General features: G+C 36.4%; 1 protein-coding gene across 6 annotated transcripts in view; it reads left to right on the top strand.

Annotated features, from left to right (window-relative positions):
* LOC149545108 (E3 ubiquitin ligase BIG BROTHER-related-like) overlaps positions 1-20741 on the top strand; it is a 75914-nt gene that overhangs the window by 24689 nt on the left and 30484 nt on the right. For 3 of the 6 annotated variants that reach the window (XM_089790518.1, XM_089790517.1, XM_089790516.1), the window contains 4 exons: positions 5828-6104; positions 6265-6296; positions 19685-19729; positions 19870-19991. In XM_089790518.1, coding sequence (XP_089646644.1) covers positions 5828-6104; positions 6265-6296; positions 19685-19729; positions 19870-19991 — 476 coding nt within the window. Of the gene's footprint in view, positions 1-5827; positions 6105-6255; positions 6297-19684; positions 19730-19869; positions 19992-20741 lie in introns of all 6 variants that reach the window. The other 3 variants (XM_089790514.1, XM_089790513.1, XM_089790515.1) reach the window with 1 other exon arrangement.

Genomic DNA, 20741 nt, shown 5'->3' on the forward strand with positions numbered 1-20741 from the left:
ATCTATCTACCATGCCTTTATGGCCAACATACCTGCAAATCATGTGAAATCTTCTGCCTGGTACATCGATTCTGGTGCCTCCCGACATTTCACTCATAGGCGTGATTGGTTTGTTGAATTCACTCCCTATTCTGACTCAGTAATCTTTGGAGGCGGTGAAGATTACAATATTGTCGGCAAGGGCAATGGTCAGATTCAATGTGGAGGAAGAAAACTCATGTTCCTCAATGTATGTTATGTTATTGGCATGAAACATAATCTTTTGTCTGTTAGTCAGATTATGAAGCACTCTCCTTAGTTGGATGTCATTTTCAGTGGAAATAAGTGTTCGATTATTGATCGTGCTTCTCGCACTACCCTTGCTTTTGGTCTTGAGGATCATGGTATTTATAGGCTTGTAGATTCAGGCGATTCCCTTGAGCATGCCTTCATCGCCAAATCATCTGCTCTTGGCAGTCTCTGGCATCAGCGATACGGTCATCTGAACATTCAATATCTACCACAACTTGCTTGGGATAATTTAGTCCATGGCCTACCTAATATTTAGACCCAGAACCATCGCGTTTGCGAAGCTTGCCAAGCAGGGAAGCAACATAGGACACCATTTAAGAATGGTGAATCATGGTGGGCATACAGAGTACTCCAACTAGTCCATGCTGATGTATGTGGTCCTATGAATACTCCTATTACTGGGAACAGGTATTTTTTACTCTTTGTGGATGATTTTAGTCGCAAAATGTGGGTATATTTTCTTCAGCAAAAATCAGATGCCTTTCTTGTATTTCAGCAGTTTAAAGCTCTAGTAGAAAAAGAGTCTGGTTCCTCCATCCGTACTCTTAGGACCGATAATGGCGGGGAATTCTGTTCTTCTACTTTCTCTGCCTTCTGTACTACTCATGGCATTAGACGTCAATTCACCACACCTCACATCCCTCAGCAAAATGGTGTTGTAGAGCGTCAAAACCGTACCATCACAGAAATGGCTAGGGCTATGCTAGAACACAGAAATGTTCCCAGAAAATATTGGGCAGAAGCAGTATCCACAGCTGTCTACCTTCTTAACCGGTCACCCACCCTTGCAGTTAATCATAAGACTCCTGAGGAAGCCTGGTTTGGTCACAAACCTAGGATCAACCATTTGAAAGTTTTTGGCTCTCTGGCATATGTATAGATTCTTGATGCCAAACGCACTAAGTTGGATTCCAAAAGCCAAAAAGTTATGTTTATAGGATGCAGTCACACACATAAGGCCTACAGACTGATTGATGTAAATACTGATCGTTTAATCTTCAGTCGTGATGTTGTGTTTGATGAGGAATTTGGACCATTTCCGCTCTCTGACTCCCCACCACATTCCGAGATTCAGTCTTCAGCAATCTCTGACTTGGGTTCTTCTATTTTATATGAGTCATTTGATGCTATTGATACACCACCTCAGTCACTTCCAGATAATACAACTCCTGGTTCTGCTTCTCATCCAACTATTCGACAGCATCTGATATTAGCTCCTCGACTCTTCGGCCAAAATGGTGGGCTCAAACGATTAGTGATCTTCGTCTTGATGAACTCATTGAGGGTAGAACCTCCAGAAATAAGAGCCTTCAGCACAACACAGTTAATATAGCTCTTATGGCCAACATCCACAGTATCCTTGAGCCCCAGATATATGTAGAGGCCAAAGGAATTCCAGAATGGGAACAAGCAATGGATGCTGAGCTTCAGAGTCTTCAAAAGAACCACACTTGGTTTCTTTCAAATGTCCCTCCTGGGAAGAAATCCATTAGTTGTAAATGGGTCTTTAAGGTCAAGTACCATGCAGATGGTACCTTGGACAAATACAAAGCCAAACTTGTTGCTCGAGGATTCACCCAAAGTGAAGGTATTGATTATGAGGAGACATTTGCACCGACAGCCAAGATGAGCACTATTCGCATTCTTCTTGCAATTGCAGTTCAGTATGGTTGGAAAGTTCATCAGATGGATGTGAAGAGCGCCTTTCTCAATGGTGAATTACAGGAAGAAGTCTACATGACGCAACCCCCAGGTCTTAAGGTTGCCGGTTCAGAACACAAAGTATGTAGACTCCAAAAGGCCCTCTATGGTCTTAAATAGGCCCCTAGGGCTTGGTACATAAAGATTGATCATTACTTGGTTGCTCAAGGATTTCAGCGTAGTCTGTCAGACAGTAATCTGTATATTAAACACTCTGGTAATGATATTCTTTTTCTTGTAAGCTTTTAACTTGCAAATTATGAATTGACAACAAAATGAATATATGAATGCTTTTAAAATAAGAATAATTATGGATTAATGCAACAAATGAATATTTAAATTCTTCAAAGAAAAGATATGAAACAATTGCCAGCATATGGATTATGAATCAAGAGTAATATAAAGACCAGTGCTTAATTAAATGGGCAAACAGAGTCAATAGTATAAGTTGAAATGTACATGAACTTTATAAAGTTTAATGTACTTAGACTATAAACAATTTAATAATCCAGACGCGACAGATCAAATATACAGATGCAATTTTAAACTAGTCTAGAATGCACTTTAACTCCTATAGTTGGGAGACAAACTAGACATAGATACAAAAACAATTGAATATTTCACAATATTTATGATTATCAAGTTTAAAATGCAATAATGACCCAGTCCACTTGTCCGAACATTAAAATATATATATATATAAAATTTAAAAAATAATTATAAAGGACACAACTTAATAATATTTTAAACTCTAATGCAAATAAATAAAATAGAGACACTTACAGATTGTGCCGGAAATAGAAATTGCACTAGAGACACTCCTTATGGATGATCCATCCAATGCATTTCGATTCTAGGATCACATATAAAAATTTATACTCAATGATCCAACATCCACCAGCTTAGTTCAAAACTTCATTTCTTTATCAATGAAAGAATATAATATCCAAAGGCAAGAGGCCAGTTAAATCTGCCACAACTGCTGAGAATAAGTAGGGCTTCTGTCTAAGACCTTTAATAATGTCTTGGGGGTCTGAATATGGAAAAATGAATGATTCGTTTTGACTTTCAATCGCTACACTTGAAGGAAAGTACATACTATTGGTGGCACTGTCATTATATCGATGTCAAGAGGGTCTTAAACTGGTTATGTCTTTCCTAGTTTTTCTTTTATATGTTTGACAAGAAAATTAGTGATTATATAGTATGTAAAGTTTTTTAGAAAAATATGAATTGTATATGAATATATATTGTGTTTTTGTTTTGATTTTCTATCATATATTTATAAACTATGAAAAGGTGCATAAGGAATGGATACATCTCTTCACTGCACTTAATCTCAACTACTTGCTAACAAAGTTGTGAGTTTAACTATCTTAATGAATTATTCTAAAGTGCCCAAAATAATTCATTTAGCCTTGCTAAATACATGAAATAAGTTTGAACAAATGCTACAGGATTGAGCAAGCCTCTACATGGCACTAAGCATGCAAATATCGGTTTTACTCCTGTATTTCTTCATGACAGGTGATCTCCTAGAGGCTATGCGTGTCTTGAAAAATATCTGTTCTCTATTGCTTCCACGGTGATTCTCCATTATCTACATGCCTGTGACTGCAGATATCCAGTCATATGCTCGATTCCTTTATATGTCTTCGTCATTCGCTAAGATTGTTTCCTCCTATTTTTCAGTGGCGATTCCCCAACCTCAATGCATATTCCTTGCGCTGGATGTTTCCATTGATAGCACCGGCCATAGTCATGTTAATCTGGGGGTTTTGCTGCATGCTTAATCGGATTTCTTATGCAGACTCCCTACTGAAACTTCTCACACATCCCGTCACTCGCTTGGGCCTCAGAAATTTGCACTCCCACACGTCCTATCACTTGCACTGCAGATTATGTGTCTATGTATCTGTTGCAGTGCAATTTTTTTTTAATATTGTTTTAATCGAGCCCTTTCAAAGGAACGCAAGATGATTATTAATTGCTTCAATGCATCGTATCCTTTTCACTACTCCATCTTCAACCCGATATTCAACAGGATGCACTTCCTGATAGAAAAATTGTATGCATTATGCACATATACTTTTTGTCTTTTGCTGGAACTAATTCCTCCTCTTTTCCACCGGAATTTTTGAACCTGCAACCAAACACAGATTATCGTTTGATATTGATAAACAAAAGGTTAATAATAAACAATGCTCCAGCGGCTCTATGAGATATGGCCATTAAAATCTCCTGGACACCACACTCTGGTATCTGAGACTTGTTCTTTCTTTCATTCCCATGTTCGTTGATTTCTTACTCTGAATTTTATTGCTTGAATATTATTCATCTTGTATCCTGCTTGATGATTGGCAGATTACAGTCTGACTGGAGTGTTATTCATTTTCATTGTCTTCATTGCTGCAGGTATAGTTGTATGGTAAAGACTTAAATTCTAACACAATCTGTATATTCTTTTACAAGAATCTTCCTCTAATTCCACTCGACCAAAAATGAGCATCAACTCGGTAACAATTGAAAGATAATTTCATTTCTGCATCAATTGCAATTCTGCGACTTCATGCTTATAGATATGAAAGACTTCAATTTCAAATTTCTTTTATTTTTGTCCTGCACCGACTCTGATTTCATTTCGTTGTACAGTAATCTGCATTATCCTTTTGCTCACCTTTTTAACACATATAAATAGGTGCAGTAACTATTGCATTGTCATTAAAATATCCTCAACAGATCATGGGGTATCAAAGCTTCATATTGGATAAAAATTTGATGATGATATTTGGATGAAGCCTAAGAATGGTGTATTTGTCCTTAGACAACACTGCTCTTTTATACAAACGATACCTCATTAAGTTTTCAACTTAATCTCTTAAATGGAGGCCCTAATTCTTCGCAAAATTTGGGTTCCATCAGGGTGTTCAACTTGGTTCTTTGCAACTCTTATACAATTGTACATGCTACGACATTCTTCTGCATTCTACATTTGTATATTAATTTAACATGGCTATTTTTGGATAGCAATGCTGAAACAGTATAGTTGTTGTATGGTTAAGATATCTTATGGCATGTCTGTTCTTGTGGATCTTATATTAGAACTTATGAATTATACAATCATGCAATTCATACTTCTGGTCCGGTATCTCCTTGTTCTTGAGATTTGTTGGAATTTGAAATTTGTACTCTATTTGCAATAGTCATTAACTTATTTCTATTTATAGGGCATTTGTGGAACACATTTTAACGTGTTGCCCTTTGAGCGCAGCCTGGGCTTGAGTGAATCCATATATTTTATGTCATTAATTGCAATGGATGATCATTTTCTGTAGGTATTTGATGTCTGAAATTTGATTTGCAATCTGACAAAATATATCTTTGCATGGTTACCGTGCTGACCATGGAAATAATTTGATGATATATTTAAGCATAAGTTATCAGGTGATATTTGTTGAATAACTTGCAACAATTTTATTGTATGAGATTGCATAAAAGGATAAATGAAATTGGCAGAATTTGAAATGTTTGTCAGGCAACAAATTGTATTTTTACAATTTTCATAAAATAGACTGCAGTCTAATAAATTAACGACATGTAAGATCAAAATTTGGTCGACAAACTTATTACTCACCTTTGTTGGGCTTATATTATCATCATTATTTCTGCATAGGTACATAACTAATATATGCTCTGTTTTTGTTAAACAACCCATTTTCTTTTTTAAATGGATATTCAGAATCCAAGTTATGCCTCCATTGTGTTCTCTATACTGTTTGTTAGGCTATAAGGACTTTTGCAATTGCCACTGTTTCTGATGAGCTCAATATGTCAGGAACGGGCATACATGCTGCTCCAAATAAATGCAGAATCTAGTGACCATGAAACATCTGAAAGTGGCAGTTATGAACACGAAGACTATATCAATGATGGTGGTGAGAATGACGAGCTTGATGCCATTGCTGATGAACTTGAAGCTCATGCAGTGGTTGATGATCCAAATGAAGAAATTGATCCTTCATTATTTGACAGCGATGAAGCTTATGCAAGGGCACTTCAGGATGCGGAAGACCGTGAAATGACTGCTCGTATGATGGCTTTGGCTAATCAGTGTAAGATTAAGCAGTATCAGATTGATTTAGAGCTTTCATGATCTGAAGCAGTTGATGCTAACCACATACACATAAACCCACACACACACACACACACACGTATACCCTTGCACAATTGTGAATGCTGTCTTCTGATGGAAATTTTTTTTAGGGAAGGAAGATGACAATGGAGACAATGATGGAAGTTCTCAGGTATAACAATTTGTGGTATGACTGGTTAGAATTGGTTCATGAATTTTATTTATGGATATTTTGTTGAACTGTGGACCTTATGCTGGTATGCATCAAGAGATCAGAAGTAATTTTTGTTTTGTGTATTGTAACCACAAACATTTATTCCAACAGGCCATTTCTAATATGCTAGATCAGCATCTAGCTTATTATCTTAAACTAGCTATTTGGATTTCAGAAATGTCATATGCATTATTGGAAATGGTAATCACTGAACAGTGTACATATATCTAAGCTTGAAAAGAAAAATGGAATTAAACAAAAATACAAATAGCTGACAAAGTAGAAATCTTTATATGAATATTCATGTTTAATAGTGACACATGAGTGTGCAGTTGTACAAAAGTCACAGTGAATGTTGTATTTATACAGGGCCTGAACTCAAGGGAGTGCAATTGAACTTTAGTCATATTTAATGTTGTACTAATCTTGTGCCCAAACTCAAGGCAATGCATTTTTAAGATTAATGAATGTTTTGAAGACCATAACAATGTGCTGGTGATCCATCATTTGTGGCATGGTGTATTTTTTGCATTTTGTGGTTTTGTACCAACTCCTAACAAATATGTTAGTTTTCTAAGTTTCACTAAGAAGTTAAGACTTAGAGCAAATGATAGAAAACAATGTTTTACATTTTGATTGGTAATTCTTTGTTGCATGATAGGACACTCCTAAAGTTCATACAACTAAGAGATACAAGCCAAGTAGTAAGAATGGAGTTTAATAGGAAGAATTGGTGAGTTTAGTTAATGATAAGTGGATAATCTGTGGTGGAAAGAGTGATTTGAATTAGAATAACGGTAATGGTTATCTCGTAACTCCAAAAACTTGCATGCGATATGTATCAGATCTAACATATCTGTAAGGGAATCCTAATTACACAAGATTTTTGGGTAGAATAGCTTTGTTCAAAAGTGCAAGTTGCCTTTTGGTCATCATTGTCATGTCCTGTTTTCAGAACTAAAACAATTAAGAGATCCACATGTTATTTCTTTATTTCCTGTAGGCTAAAGCTAGGGAAATATTTCAATAATAATGTTTGACGTTGTTGGAATCTTATTGTTTTGAAACAACTTGTCACGGGTTTAGTACTTTTGGTTTTTAACAACAGTAGTGTGAATCTTAATCATGTTTTTAATAGCTTTAGATTATATGCTTGTGATGACTCTTATTCGAGCTTCCATGATCCAAGTTCATCACTTTTGTCAAGTTCACTTAGGTTTTGCATTTGGCCTTGTTTGTTGTACACCGCTAGTAGAATTGGGATTGATTACTTGATTCACTAGTCAAATGGCACTCCACCAACTCCAAATTAACCAACAAACAATTTGATATAACAATTCCGGCGAATCCCTTCACAAATTTGAGACCAACCTCTAGTAGCAAGAAAAATTTAACTTCTTAGCAACAATTAACACAGTAGGAGAAATGACAAGTTGTACACCTCAGCACAATTTGCTAAGAAATCTTGGAAAAATTCTGAAAATTGAATCTACAATACTTCAGCTGTAGATCCCAAACCCTTATACTTCGGCAAGGGCATAGAAAAATCAGAACTTTAGAAACGTCACAAAGACGACAAAGCAAAATAAGATTATCAAATAATTAGATGCTTTTCTCATCAAATGGGCACATATTTATAATCTACAAATGGCACAAAGTTTCCCAAATGAACTTCACTTAAGAAGTTTCCCACGCACAACATTAAAATATAATAAAGTGCCATTATAAACTAATTTATTAATTGCTTTTGGCTCTGAAAATGACCTTTTCCACCATAACTTAAAATTATGACACGTAAGGCCACTGTTTCTTGTTCCCATGATTTAAAACTTTTCATCCCGATTCCAATGAGCTATGATACTGAGGTAACCAACAAACGACACCAACAAAATAGCATGTGATTTATCCTATTCATAAATCCGGGCCTCCTTCGGACCCAGGTAACTACAGGACTAGTATGATTGGGCATACTTTTGCCAAATTTTATGCCACTGCTCTGAAAACCACGTTATCTAGAGAGCTTGACAGGAAAGGTTGTAGGGTTAAAGGGTGGGCTGGTTTTCTTGTTGACTATCAGACTATTGATCACATCTTCACTATGAGGGCTATTATTGAGGAGGCTAGGCATCGCTCTGAAAAAATCTTCTGCTGTTGTCGATATTCGTAAGGCTTTTGATTCTATTCCTAGGATGACCCTATTTCAGAGACTTAGAGAGATTGGGATCTTAGATATGTTGTTGACTGCTATTATGAGATTGTACGAGAGGGTGACTGGTAGGCTCAGGACTCCAGAGGGCTTTTCTGTTCTGATTCAGAGCACCATTGGAGTGGAATAGGGTTGCCCTCTTTCTCCTACTTTGTTTGGATTGTATATTGACGAGCTCGAGGATTTCCTTGTGAACTCCTCGCATCCTAGTGACAAGTGCTATTTGCATCAGGTTTTGATCTCCATTCATCCTTTTTGTAGAGGATGTTATTCTCTTGGCCTTTTCTTCTAATAGCTTACAGAGACTCCTTGATGGTTTGGCTTTTTTTTTGTGATCAGCATCAGCTCGTGGACAATTTGGCTAAGACTCGTGTTATGATCTTTAACTGCTTAAAGACCTCTCATCTTCATTTCTTTTTTTAGGGGCATGAGATTGAGATCACTTCTTTTGACACGTATCTTGGGGTAAAGTTTTCGAGACCTCGCTTTAGTTTGAGACCGGCTATTCAGTCTAGAATCAATAAGGGCATGGGGTCCCTGACCATGATTGAGAGACAATATTTCAAATATCATTTTCAGGACATTTCGTCCAAGCTGTCCCTCTTGGACTCCTTGGTTAGACCGACTGTTCTTTATGGCTCGGTGGTTTGGGGGCCTCCTCTTCTTGCATCTGATTGGGCCTCTATTGAGCGTGTTCAGACATTGCTTTTATGGCGCATCATTAGGTGTCATAGACTCACCCCTCACTGCATTGTCTTAGCCAAGTTTGGAGCTCTTCCTTTCAAATTTTGTAATGTCCCCATTTTTAGCAGGTTCTTGCAGTTGGCTAGGTTAGTTCACCATCGCGACCCTCGTGAGCTGACAATAGGATTTGAGGGTTTTAGTTGTGTGATTATAGGCTTTCCAACAACCTATGATATTTTTTGGCTCTGTTTGAGGGACTTACTATTTATAGTAAGTCAATCTGTTGGTTCTGATGAGCTCAATTGAGTTAGAGGAGTTGGAGGATGCTCTCAGTTTTTATTTCGAGCTTCTAGTTTGGGCTCCAAGAATCTTGGAGGGAGTGTCTATTTATAGTAAGTCGCCCCTTCAGGTTCATTCATCGTCTTTCATCATCAGGATCACTTTGGTGTTGTAGGATTTTGATTTTGAAGCTTCTTCAGTTGTTTTCGCGAGACGAGTGAATTATTATTATTATTCATCTAAATACGTTGAAGTTGCTATTTTTGTTACTGTTGTTGGTTGTCACTTCGGTATCATAGCTCATTGGAATTGGGACGAAAAGTTTTAAATCATGGGAACAAGAAACAATGGCCTTATATGTCAGAATTTGAAGTTATGGTGGAAAAGGTCATTTTCGGAGCCAAAAGCAATTAATAAATTAGTTTATAATGGCACTTTATTATGTTTTAATGTTGTTTGTGGGAAGCTTCTTAAGTGAAGTTCATTTGGGAAACTTTGTGCCATTTGGAGATTATAAATATGAGCCCATTTGATGAGTAAAGCATCCGATTGATTATTTCTTGTGTTGCTTGTGAAGAGTTTCTAAGTTTGCTGATTTCTTTGCCCTTGCTGAAGTATAAGGGTTTGGAATTAAGAAGTGTTTGGTAATTTACAGCTGAGGTATTGTGAATTAATTCTGAGTATTTCTCGATTGTTATGTATTGTACCTGGGAATTTCATTGTGGTTGGAGAATTTGTGATTTGAAATGCCATTATTGTCTACTGTTTGGCGTGGTTAAAGAGGAATGTACTGTGGCTGTCATCCTTGTATTTGGCAGCGAGTTCAGATTTTGTGGAAGGCTGCAATCAATTATTGGAGGGCAGCAATCAGGTTTTAGAGCACCTACGATTATAAGCAAGGAGCATGTATTTCTGAACTTGCGAGTAAATTGGATTATTTCTTGAGAGCTGCAATCCATATTTCGTATGTTAGAAGTCAATTTCCACGTTCATTATTGCATTTTTGTAAATTTCCAGAAGTCAATTTCTAAATTGGATATTGGTAGCATTGCCATCAATTATAGAATTACTTTTGAATTGTGTAGTGGTGTTCATTTGTCTAAATCGATAACGACTTAATCTATTAAAATTGTGAGCAGCTCACTGTGAATTTAAAGCATTATTTAGTGATAATAATTTTCCTACCAAATGTTTGACAAAATATCAAACTGTTGATTAGCAAAAGCAAATTGATGTTTGTTAAGGATATAGCCTATTGAGGGTTATTACAAACTTACGGCCATTTTTGACTTGATTTGGTTTCTCCATCAGCTTTGTGGCTTTATGGATTCTGAGGTTGACTGTCATAGATACTCTCACCTGGCATACTATTCTTCTATTCAGATTATGAGATCTGACACTAGCACTAGATCTCACTGTTGTACACTCAGGCCACCTCTCTGTTGGGTTTGATCGGGATTGACATTGATCGTAATCCTCCATACCAACTCTTGTTGGATGCTCCCGCTCATCTCCTCCCCTCACACCAGGAGTTGAACGAGTATGTCAGACAGTATATCTATAAACAATACATTATCACTGCTTGGAGTAATCCTCCTAGTGGATTATGTCCTAAGATGGCCTTTTATGCAGAGCATTTTTTTGAGATTCAAAATGGTATTATTGTGCGTCCTACTTATCTTTATCGGCGTTGGTGTCATGCCTTGCGATTCTCTATGGGGTCCTTCAAAGTTGGCTATCATCGTCTTTGGGTCTAGACCGATCACCATATGATCACCATATGGATAGAGAAGATTGGATTTAGATTGTGTACTTTGGCGGAGATTGAGATTGAGACCCACTTCATATTCCATTGTCCTATCTACTACGAGATCAGAGGGAGATTTCATTGTTTATTTAGAGATTGTTTCTCTCTTTCAGAGTTCTTCAACTGTGTTGTAGGAGGCCACCCAACTTTTTGAGCATACTTTGCAGCCAGTCATACTTCTGGGCCATACCTCAAACCAGCTCATCATCGCCTTTTTCTCCCCCTTGTCTCCACCATGGGTTGTGAAAAGGCCATCCAACATCACTCCTTCCAGATCGGTCAAACATTGTACCAGTCTTTGCAGGCAGTGACACTCCTCCAACGGTTCTCGGCGATGATCTATGTTTGGGAATCGTCTACGGTTATATCCTTCTGTGACTGATTTGTTTGTACCAAGGAAGGATCCTTAGTCTTTACCTTGTGTTTCCTGGTGTGTTGTTTTGTTTCTTCTTAGGGTAAACTTTAAGAAACCCACCTCAAAAAAAAGATATAAAATATTGGTGAATCCTCCATTATTTTGTAAAACAAAATTATTTCTTTGGGTGAATCTCTCAATTTTTTATATTTAAAAATATTATTTATATTGGCAATTATAGGAGGAGATCACCAAGATGTTAGATGCAGGCATTATTTTTAAGGTGTGAACTAGTGAGTGGGTCTTGCCTATAGTCATATCCTTGAAAAATGAGGTTAATCAGATTTGGGTTTGTGCAGAATTTAGATGTCTGAGTGCTGTAATTGTCAAGTATCTCTTTCCAATTTCATTTACAAATAATATTTAGAAAGAGGTGGCAAGCCAAGCAATGTACTCCTTCACGGACGGGATTTCGGTGTATAATCAAATTAACATAGTTGAAGAAAAGTTGAAAACCTCGTTTGTAGTGAAAAATGGAGTCTATGCATACAAGCAGATGCCATTTGGGCCATGCAACGCATTAGCCACCTTCCAAAGGATTATATTCCATATATTTGATGCGATGTTGATAGGGAACTTCAAAGCCTTTCTAGATGACGGATCAATCTATAGTGGAAAAGGGCACCGTTTGAGAGAGCTTAGGGAGTGCACAGAGAGATGTCGGTGGGCAACATTGGTTCTAAATTTGAAGAAACGTCGATTTTTGGTTTTGCAAGGTAGACTCCTTGTTCACATAGTATGCAAAGGACTGAAAATAGATCTAGACAAGATCAAGATTATAATAAAGATGGAAAGGCGTACAGATGTAAGTAGCATCAAATCATTCCTAGGGCATGTCAGATACTATAGGTAACTCATAATAGGATTTGCAGAGGCGTTTCTACCTTTGGAAAAGCTAACTAGAAAGGGAGAACCATTTTCTTGGCAAAAGGAAGAGGAGGCATTCCTAGAACCAAAGTCAAGACTGGTAGGAGCACCCATCTCGGTGTATCTAGATTGGAATAAGGAATTTCATGTTTACGTGGACGTGTATAACTATGCAACAGACATTAGTTCAAACTAGACAAGAGGGATTGGACCATCCATTGTACCTAGCAAGTTGACTACTTTCAAAAGCCGAACGAAACTAGAACACAATGGAGATAGAAGCACTACGTATGGTTTATGCCGCTAAAAAATTGACACATTATTTATTAGCCACGCCTTTCTTGTTTTTTGTTGACCATCAAGCTCTGATGTACGTGGTAGTTTACTTTTAAAATCATAGTTTGGCAGGAAAGAACCATGTGATTGATTGTCCTGGATATGATCAAGAGAAGCTATAGAGGAGGGAGTGAATGAGGATTTTCCTGATGCACATTTCTTCTAGACTGCAGTACTACCTCATTGGTATTAAGGAATCAGCCAGTACTTATCAACTTCTACTTTTCCTAGAGATATGCCTGTCAGTGAAAGGAGGAGGTTTGCATTTAAAAGTAAGGCATTTCAACTTATAAACAAATAGCTGTACAAGATGGGGCCCGATGAAGTGATACACAAATGTGTAATGGAGGAAAAGATTCCAGGAGTACTTAGAGAAGCCCTTGAAGGAATTGCAGGAGGCCATATGGGACTTGATGCTACAACATGCAAGGTGTTATTAGTAGGACTATGGTGGCCTACGTTACATACAGATGCTTGGGAATGGGTACTAAGCTGTGACACATGCCAAAGTGCAAGTAAATCCTGGAAGAGGGACTTAATGCCTCTTTTTCCATCACAATCACAGGAGTGTTTCGAAAGGTGGGGATTGGATTTTGTAGGACCCTTGCAGGTGAGCAACATGCATAGATGCAAATATGTATTAGTCACCACTGGGTATCTTACGAAATGGGCAAAGGCAAGGGCTCTCTCTAACAACACAACACTAATTACTGCTAGATTTTTGTATGAACAAATAGTAACTTGAGTTGGTCTATCTCTTCAAATAACAAATAATAGAGGACTATACTTTCTAAATCAAGTGATCTAGATGATGACAATTGAGTTCAAAATCTTCCATACACTCCAACCCATACTACCCTCGGGCCAATGGTGAGGTGGAGGCCACAATCATAGTATTGATATCCATCCTCTACAGGATATGTGGGGTGGGAAGGTTTCTTGCTATGGTATGGGCGTATTGAAGTACTTACAAAACTACTACAAAGGGCACTTTGTTTCAATTAATGTATGAACAAAAGGTGGTGATTTCTGTAGAATACATAGTTGCAAGCCTGAGAGTTGGAGTTGGACACAAATTAGGAGATACACAAATCCTAAGGTAGAGGCTCAATTCTTTAATAAGATTGGATGAAAGAAGGATGATGACATAATGGGCTACAAAGGTAGCACAAATGAGAAGGAAGTTATGGCATGACAAACATTTGTGAAGAATGAATTTTCAACCAAGACAATTGGTACTTAAATATAATGGTAGGAATGAGTTAAGGCCAGGGAAATTTAAGGTCCATTGGTTGGGGCCTTACAAAATGAAGGAAGTTGGAGCAAATAGAGAAATAAGACTGTCCACCCTCTACAATAATTTATTGACAAACCTTGTCAATGGATCAAAATTGAAGGTTTATAAGGAAATAAAAGAGACTTACAGTATTAATTTACTAGAAATAAAATAAGAACAAAGGAGAAACTTTGGCATAAAAGGGAAAAGTTACTTGGAAGTAGAAAAGGAAAGTTTGAAAAAAAACCTAAGTTGAAAACAAAAAATGGAAGACAAAATCAAGAATAATGAGTGTGAGAAAGATTTTAAATTCGATACTGTATGCACAAAGGGGAAGGAACAAGAGGCAAAGGATTTTGTAGAGCGTACAAAGATAAGTGGACTAGGGCAATTGACGATCATGACTTAGTGTACATGTGCTTGCTGGCTAAGGAGTGCGAAGTGTCATACAAGTGCAGTACTGTATAGGAAATTGTAGGGTCACATGAAGTCAATCAAGCAAGGCGTGCCGAGAGCCACCCCACAGAGTATGACTCCTTCAGTAACTCAACACTCTCGTAGTTTGTGTCTTGCAGCTGTTTTGATAAAAATTAGGACCTGGCCCTCAAATCTTCAACATTGTTTTAAATTTTTTGATATAGAATCTCGTGACATCTTTTACCGAGAACTCAAGGTAATGGACTTAAATGCCAACTTTACATCATCATCCTTGTTCACTGCTATTATTTGAGCAAATCCATGTTGATTGTCTCTTTGAAAAGTAAGCTCCCTTGCGCAACACTACTTTTGAAAGCAACTTCATATTCTTTCAATGCACATCATTCCGAGTGCTTGCATTTTTTCTTTAGGGTATAAACGCAACATCATAATGAGATCAATCTGTCTGCCTAAACTTACTTTCCTCCCACAAAATAACATACGACAATTCAAAAGCAAGAAGAATAACGATGGAAAATCAATCAAACATCGTTACACAATAACAAGCTAGCATGAAATGAATTGTTGACTTCAATAAGGGGATTGTCGATAATGCAATAATTGCTTCCTTGAATACATGATTACGTAATGACATAGATCAACCGATATCATTAGAAAGAAACGTACAAAGACGTGAATGCTACCTATTCTTTAAATGCTCTTTGTGCTAGTAACATATTTGCTTGATCCATTAATTATTTTTCCAATGACTTCTTTCTCTAAAGCCAGCTCCTTCAATCGTTCATAATTTCATTCCAAAAGCAACAAGTAGGAGTTTTTTTACGATTGTACCATTACTTATGAAAACAAATGTGCTGCACCAGGCTCTAGTAATTTAGTAGTTAAATGTCTTTGCTCTTGTAAATTTTGGAGCACTTTTTGTGCTCCAGATAAAATAGTCTTCAAATACAAACAATCTAAAAACAAATCTCAACATTCAGAGCATTTATTTCAAAGGTTAGGTTCACAAGAATATCGAAGATTATATTTTACAAAAAAAATTGATAGCACAAATAGAAAATTTTAGACCAAAACAAACTCAATCCTTTAAGTTGTGAATCATACACGCTTGAAAAAAAAACTTTGAAACAACTCCCATTCAATTGCAAACATAATAAAATAAATAAGTAGACCATCATTGCAAATAAGTCTAAGGGAATTTAGCATAGATAAAATATATTTCTTGAGCAGTTGTTAGAGTTTGTGAGTGAGGGCTGCATTCGAGAGTTCTACTTATGCTTTGAGTCCACAGTTGGCCAAGTACATAGACTTTGGATATGATGACGTGTTGGGTCTCCAAGAGGGGGTAGAGGAGGCTTGAGTCTAGACAATTTTGAAGGATCAATTAGACATTTTGTAAGAGTTACAACAAGTGGAGATAGACCTTGATGGAGCCCAAATTTTTGCCTCCATTTATGATGTTGGAGACTTGAAGGAGATAGTCATTGATGTCAAAATTTTGCAAAGTAGCAAATCGTCAGTTACCAAGTTAGTGATTTGCATTTAAAGTTATCAGTAGCCATATTGAAGAAATCCCTCACAAACCATCAGATTAAAAAGAAATTTGCAAAGTCTCAAAGACGGTTCAATATGATATAGTCAATGAAGTGATTGCAAAGTAAGGCAGTGGTGTTGCTGTGCTATGGAATTATATACTTAATAGTAAAAGTCTTATGAAAAGATAACCCTATATTCTCTCATAGATTCTCTAAAGATGCATTGAGGTCTTGATTGCTTACACATTCTTAATAAGCTTCTAACAAAGGTGTGTTTCAAAAGAACATATCACCTTGTATTTCAAAATTTTCCGTCATGAAAATTACCATTGAGGATATTTTTCAAAAACATTCCAGTATAATTGTCTATGTTCAAATGTGAAGTATCATGGCCAATGAAATATTTCTTCAAAGTCACTTCGTACAGACTCAGAAAATTCTGATGAAGTTTGTTGACTTGTTATCAAACAATACATGATAGTGATATTGGCAACATGTGGATATCAATATCTCGAAGCCTGCTACATATGAGGGTGCGGTTTTGGAAAATTAACTAAGACGTGTCGAGAGCTGCTTGGAGAATAATCTTCACCCAGTGAACATGCAAATAGAAGTCGTTAGATAACTTGAGAAAGAAAGCAATAAGGATGCTGCAATAATGGTTTATGAGGCACGAGCCATTTTGTCTTATCACATTAGAGAAATAAATTTATGGAAAGAGAGGTTGGCACTCGATATTCACACATACACAATTCTTGGAGATGGATTATCCAAGGCAGGCAATGCCTTATAAAGCGTATGTTGCTTTAAAACCAGAGACCCTCGTACCCATCATCAAAATTGAAGTCACACATGGACCGTGATAAGCTTGAAGCACAAGTAAATGAGGAAAGTGATGAGAAATTAGAAGGTGATGTAAAATTGGCCCATGATATTTATCGGGTTGCAGATGAAGACTTTGAAGGCCATGATGGATACAAAGAGACTAAGGTGTTTGCACAAGTGGTGAATTTTGGAGTTTGGTTGAACTCGGAGACAAGTATATTCGAAGCCCAGTAAAAGATACAATAATGAAAGAAGACAGAAATAGGTAGATAATAAAAGAACAAGAGAATGGTGATATGGTGTGCCTTCAAAGAGTGTTAGGTCTATAAAATTATATCGACAAAGATGTACATGAAGCTGACAAATGAAAACAAAGGCAATGATGTGTATATATGTCAAGGATGGATCGCATTGAATATTAAAGGCATATTAAACTACATCAACGATTTTCATGGAAAATATAATCAAAAGTAATAATATTAAAAGATACAAGATAATGGGTGATTCAATTAATATTAATGAAAAAGTGCGGTTTTAATTTTGAAAAGGAATAAACTCTTCATTTGAAGAGTCACATCTTCAACATATAGAGAATATAAATACAAGTTAGAAATGAAAAATTAAAAAGACAAGACATATTCGACATTTGAAAAGAAGAGAGATTCATATATTTATTTGCAAAGAGGAATAAGGAGTTTTAAATATGACTTTGTAATATGAATTCAGATATTTTATTTTAATAATAAAATAAAAGACCCTTTGTTTATTTTTATTAAAGTCATGGGATTTAAATTGCAGTTGATTTGTCCTTTATAATCATTTTTAAATTCTGGAAACAATTTTGGTCAAATAAGTGGACAAGGTCATCTATGGCATTTTAAACTTGATCATTGTAGATATTGTGAAACATGTAATTGTTTCCAAATCTGTGTCCAATCTGTCTCCTCGACCTTCGGAGTTAAAGCGCAATTTGGACTAGTTTAGAATGTGTATATATATTTGATCCATCGTGTCTTGAATATTAACTATTTATAGTTTATGTACATAGAACATTATACAGTTCTGCATTATAATCTTCTTTGTAGTTGACTCTGTTGCCCTAATAAGCTAAAGCATTGGTCTTTTATCATTAAAGTATTGGATTTATATTTGAAGTTAGAAAATCTATAGCATTCTTCTTACAAATCTCAAATCCATTGTTAAAACTTTACACAATTCATTCAATTCGAACACTTAGCATTCAGTTTCATTTTGATCGAGTTTGAGGACCTTGCCAACCAAAGAAATCACAAATCTTAAATTCTCTATTAAAAAGCCTTGAACTAAGCAGTCAATGTTTAAGGTGAAGGTATACTTGCCTAGGTGTAGCAGAGCCAAAAGTGCAAAGGAATCAAGGCGATTCTTGTTCATTGGCCAGAATTGATTGCGGAATCCTACTGGAGAAGTGGCAAGCTCTTGGATTTCCAATCTACGGTGTTGGGAACCAACAAACCCAACATATAACTGTAGGGGATGAAGCCTAATAACTGGTAGTAGTGACCTCTCATGACAATTTGTCCACCCTACTCCAATGGGCGGGGGAACAATTTACTTAATAGAGGGATGAGTGGGCTCGAGAAAGGGTTGTACGAGATGTAGAGAAGGTTGCTACGATGAACCATTTTAAGGTAGAAAAGGCAAGGAAGGTTGTTTTGATCGCACAACTAGAGGAGCATGCACAGTGGGCCATGGTTGAGGTTCATTTGAAGAGTGCGACGGAGATAGCTGACAAAAAAGATAAGGAGATTCTGGAAGCTGCCTTTACGATCCAAACAACTATAGAGCTCAAGCTGGTGGTTGATCGGGACTTGAAGTTGCACAGGAATCTGGTGTACTAGCTCCTAGCCTGGCTAGCATCCACACGTCCACCAACCCCTTCTTTAGGGACACCCTCTGAACCCCTTACTCAGCCCTGATTTTCTTTTGTATAGTTGGTGTATTACTTCATTATCCATTTTGATTTGTGTTGGCCACAAATTACTTTTTTTTTTGGGCAGGGGGATTTTGTTTTTGGTAAAACTAGTTGTTATCAATTGATTAGTGTGTCCAAAGGGGTTGGTAGTTAGGAATCGCGATGTTTGATAGTCGCACCCCTTCGGCACTATATACTTTATGTACTTGTATTTGATCATCATCATGATTGTGAATAAAGGAGTTATGTTGTCATTGTGAGTTGGAACATAAATGAATGTAAGCATTTCTTGAGATTAATAAAGAAGTTTGTTGAGTTCTTTGATAACTCTTTTGTGTTGTATTATGTTACTTTCTGTTACTATCTATTTGTATGTGTTAAACTTGTTACCTGTAGTTGTGTCTGAAACAGTAATTGTGTTTGAAATGCAAAACCATGTACATATGTGACAGTTTTGACACACTAAGTGGTAGATTATTAACTATACCATGTTATGTATATCCATGTCATAATTTAGTCAGCTGTTGGCTGAGAATTGAGGGCACAATAAATATTGCTTTCAAAATTTGTGTGTTTTTTGGTTGTATTTTTGGTTAAAATGATGATGGTTATGATATTTCTAGCTTTCCTGCATCCTGCAAGGGTCCTTTTCCTAACTGTCTAAGCTAGGTCAACCTTGTATAATGATATTTTTTTAATTTCTTGTTTTTTCCCACTTTTATTTCAGGGTGATCGATGGCAAGATGTTGATCCGGACAATATGTTGTATGAGGTAGCTTGCTTTTGTTTAATATTCTTTATTTAGTCCTAAGTTCAAACAAGATATGAGGTATCTTGGGTAAGTTGAGTGGCTGAAACTTCTGGCAATGTTTTATAGCTGTTTAGCTTTTATCAATAATCTTCATCTGGCAGGAACTAGTGGCACTAGGAGAAGTGGTTGGGACTGAAAGCAAAGGTCTTGAGCCTGATGCAATTTCTTCTTTACCTTTGTCTAAACATGTTCAACAAAGTCCAAGTTCAAGCAACTGTGAGCAGTAAGAATTATTCTGGAGCCATACATTTTTAAGTAACGTTTTTGGTTATAGCTTGATTGAATTTTTAAGTTTCTTTTCAGAGTAGAAAATGACATAAGATGAAAAATTGTTGTTTGCAAACATGGCTTGATAACGTCAATCTATTCTATTTGCCTAAAGTTATAAATGTGATTGGTCACTAGATTCCCACAAGCTGTGTTATTTCATATGAGAAAATGAAAATAGTGAAGAAAAATCAATTCAAGAAATGCCGGGGCAAGATGATGGTTTTTAATTTGAAACCAAGGTTGCATGGGGACAGGGGTACTTGGGTATGGGTGTGGGTATGAGTACGGCTATTTTTCGAAATATGGGATGGGGGTACTTGGGTATGTCAAACTTTTTTTTTGATTTAATTTAATATTTTATTGAAACTCTGAAATTATGAGTAATGACAATGGTTTTTCAAAACAAGAACAGTGATGAAGTTTGCTAATGTATTGTATTGTTATCAGTTTCTGATTTGCAATATGTTTGTAATAACAATATATGACAAATGTTTAGAGATGCATAACAGAGAAGGCAAACTTTAAACATTAACAAGAAGATCGCAAATCATATGACAATGGCATATTGCAAATGATAAAATTTTGACTTGAACAGTGACAAATTGTACTGTTAATCAGCATTGTGTCAAAGTTTCAAACTGATTACATAGTGAATTAAGTTTGATAAACAACAAGTTGATACACGAACAAAAAAAGAAACAAA

This window comes from Cupressus sempervirens, chromosome 7 (genome assembly GCF_028749045.1).
Source record: "Cupressus sempervirens isolate cs-2001-9-10 chromosome 7, ASM2874904v1, whole genome shotgun sequence".
Lineage (NCBI taxonomy): Eukaryota > Viridiplantae > Streptophyta > Pinopsida > Cupressales > Cupressaceae > Cupressus > Cupressus sempervirens.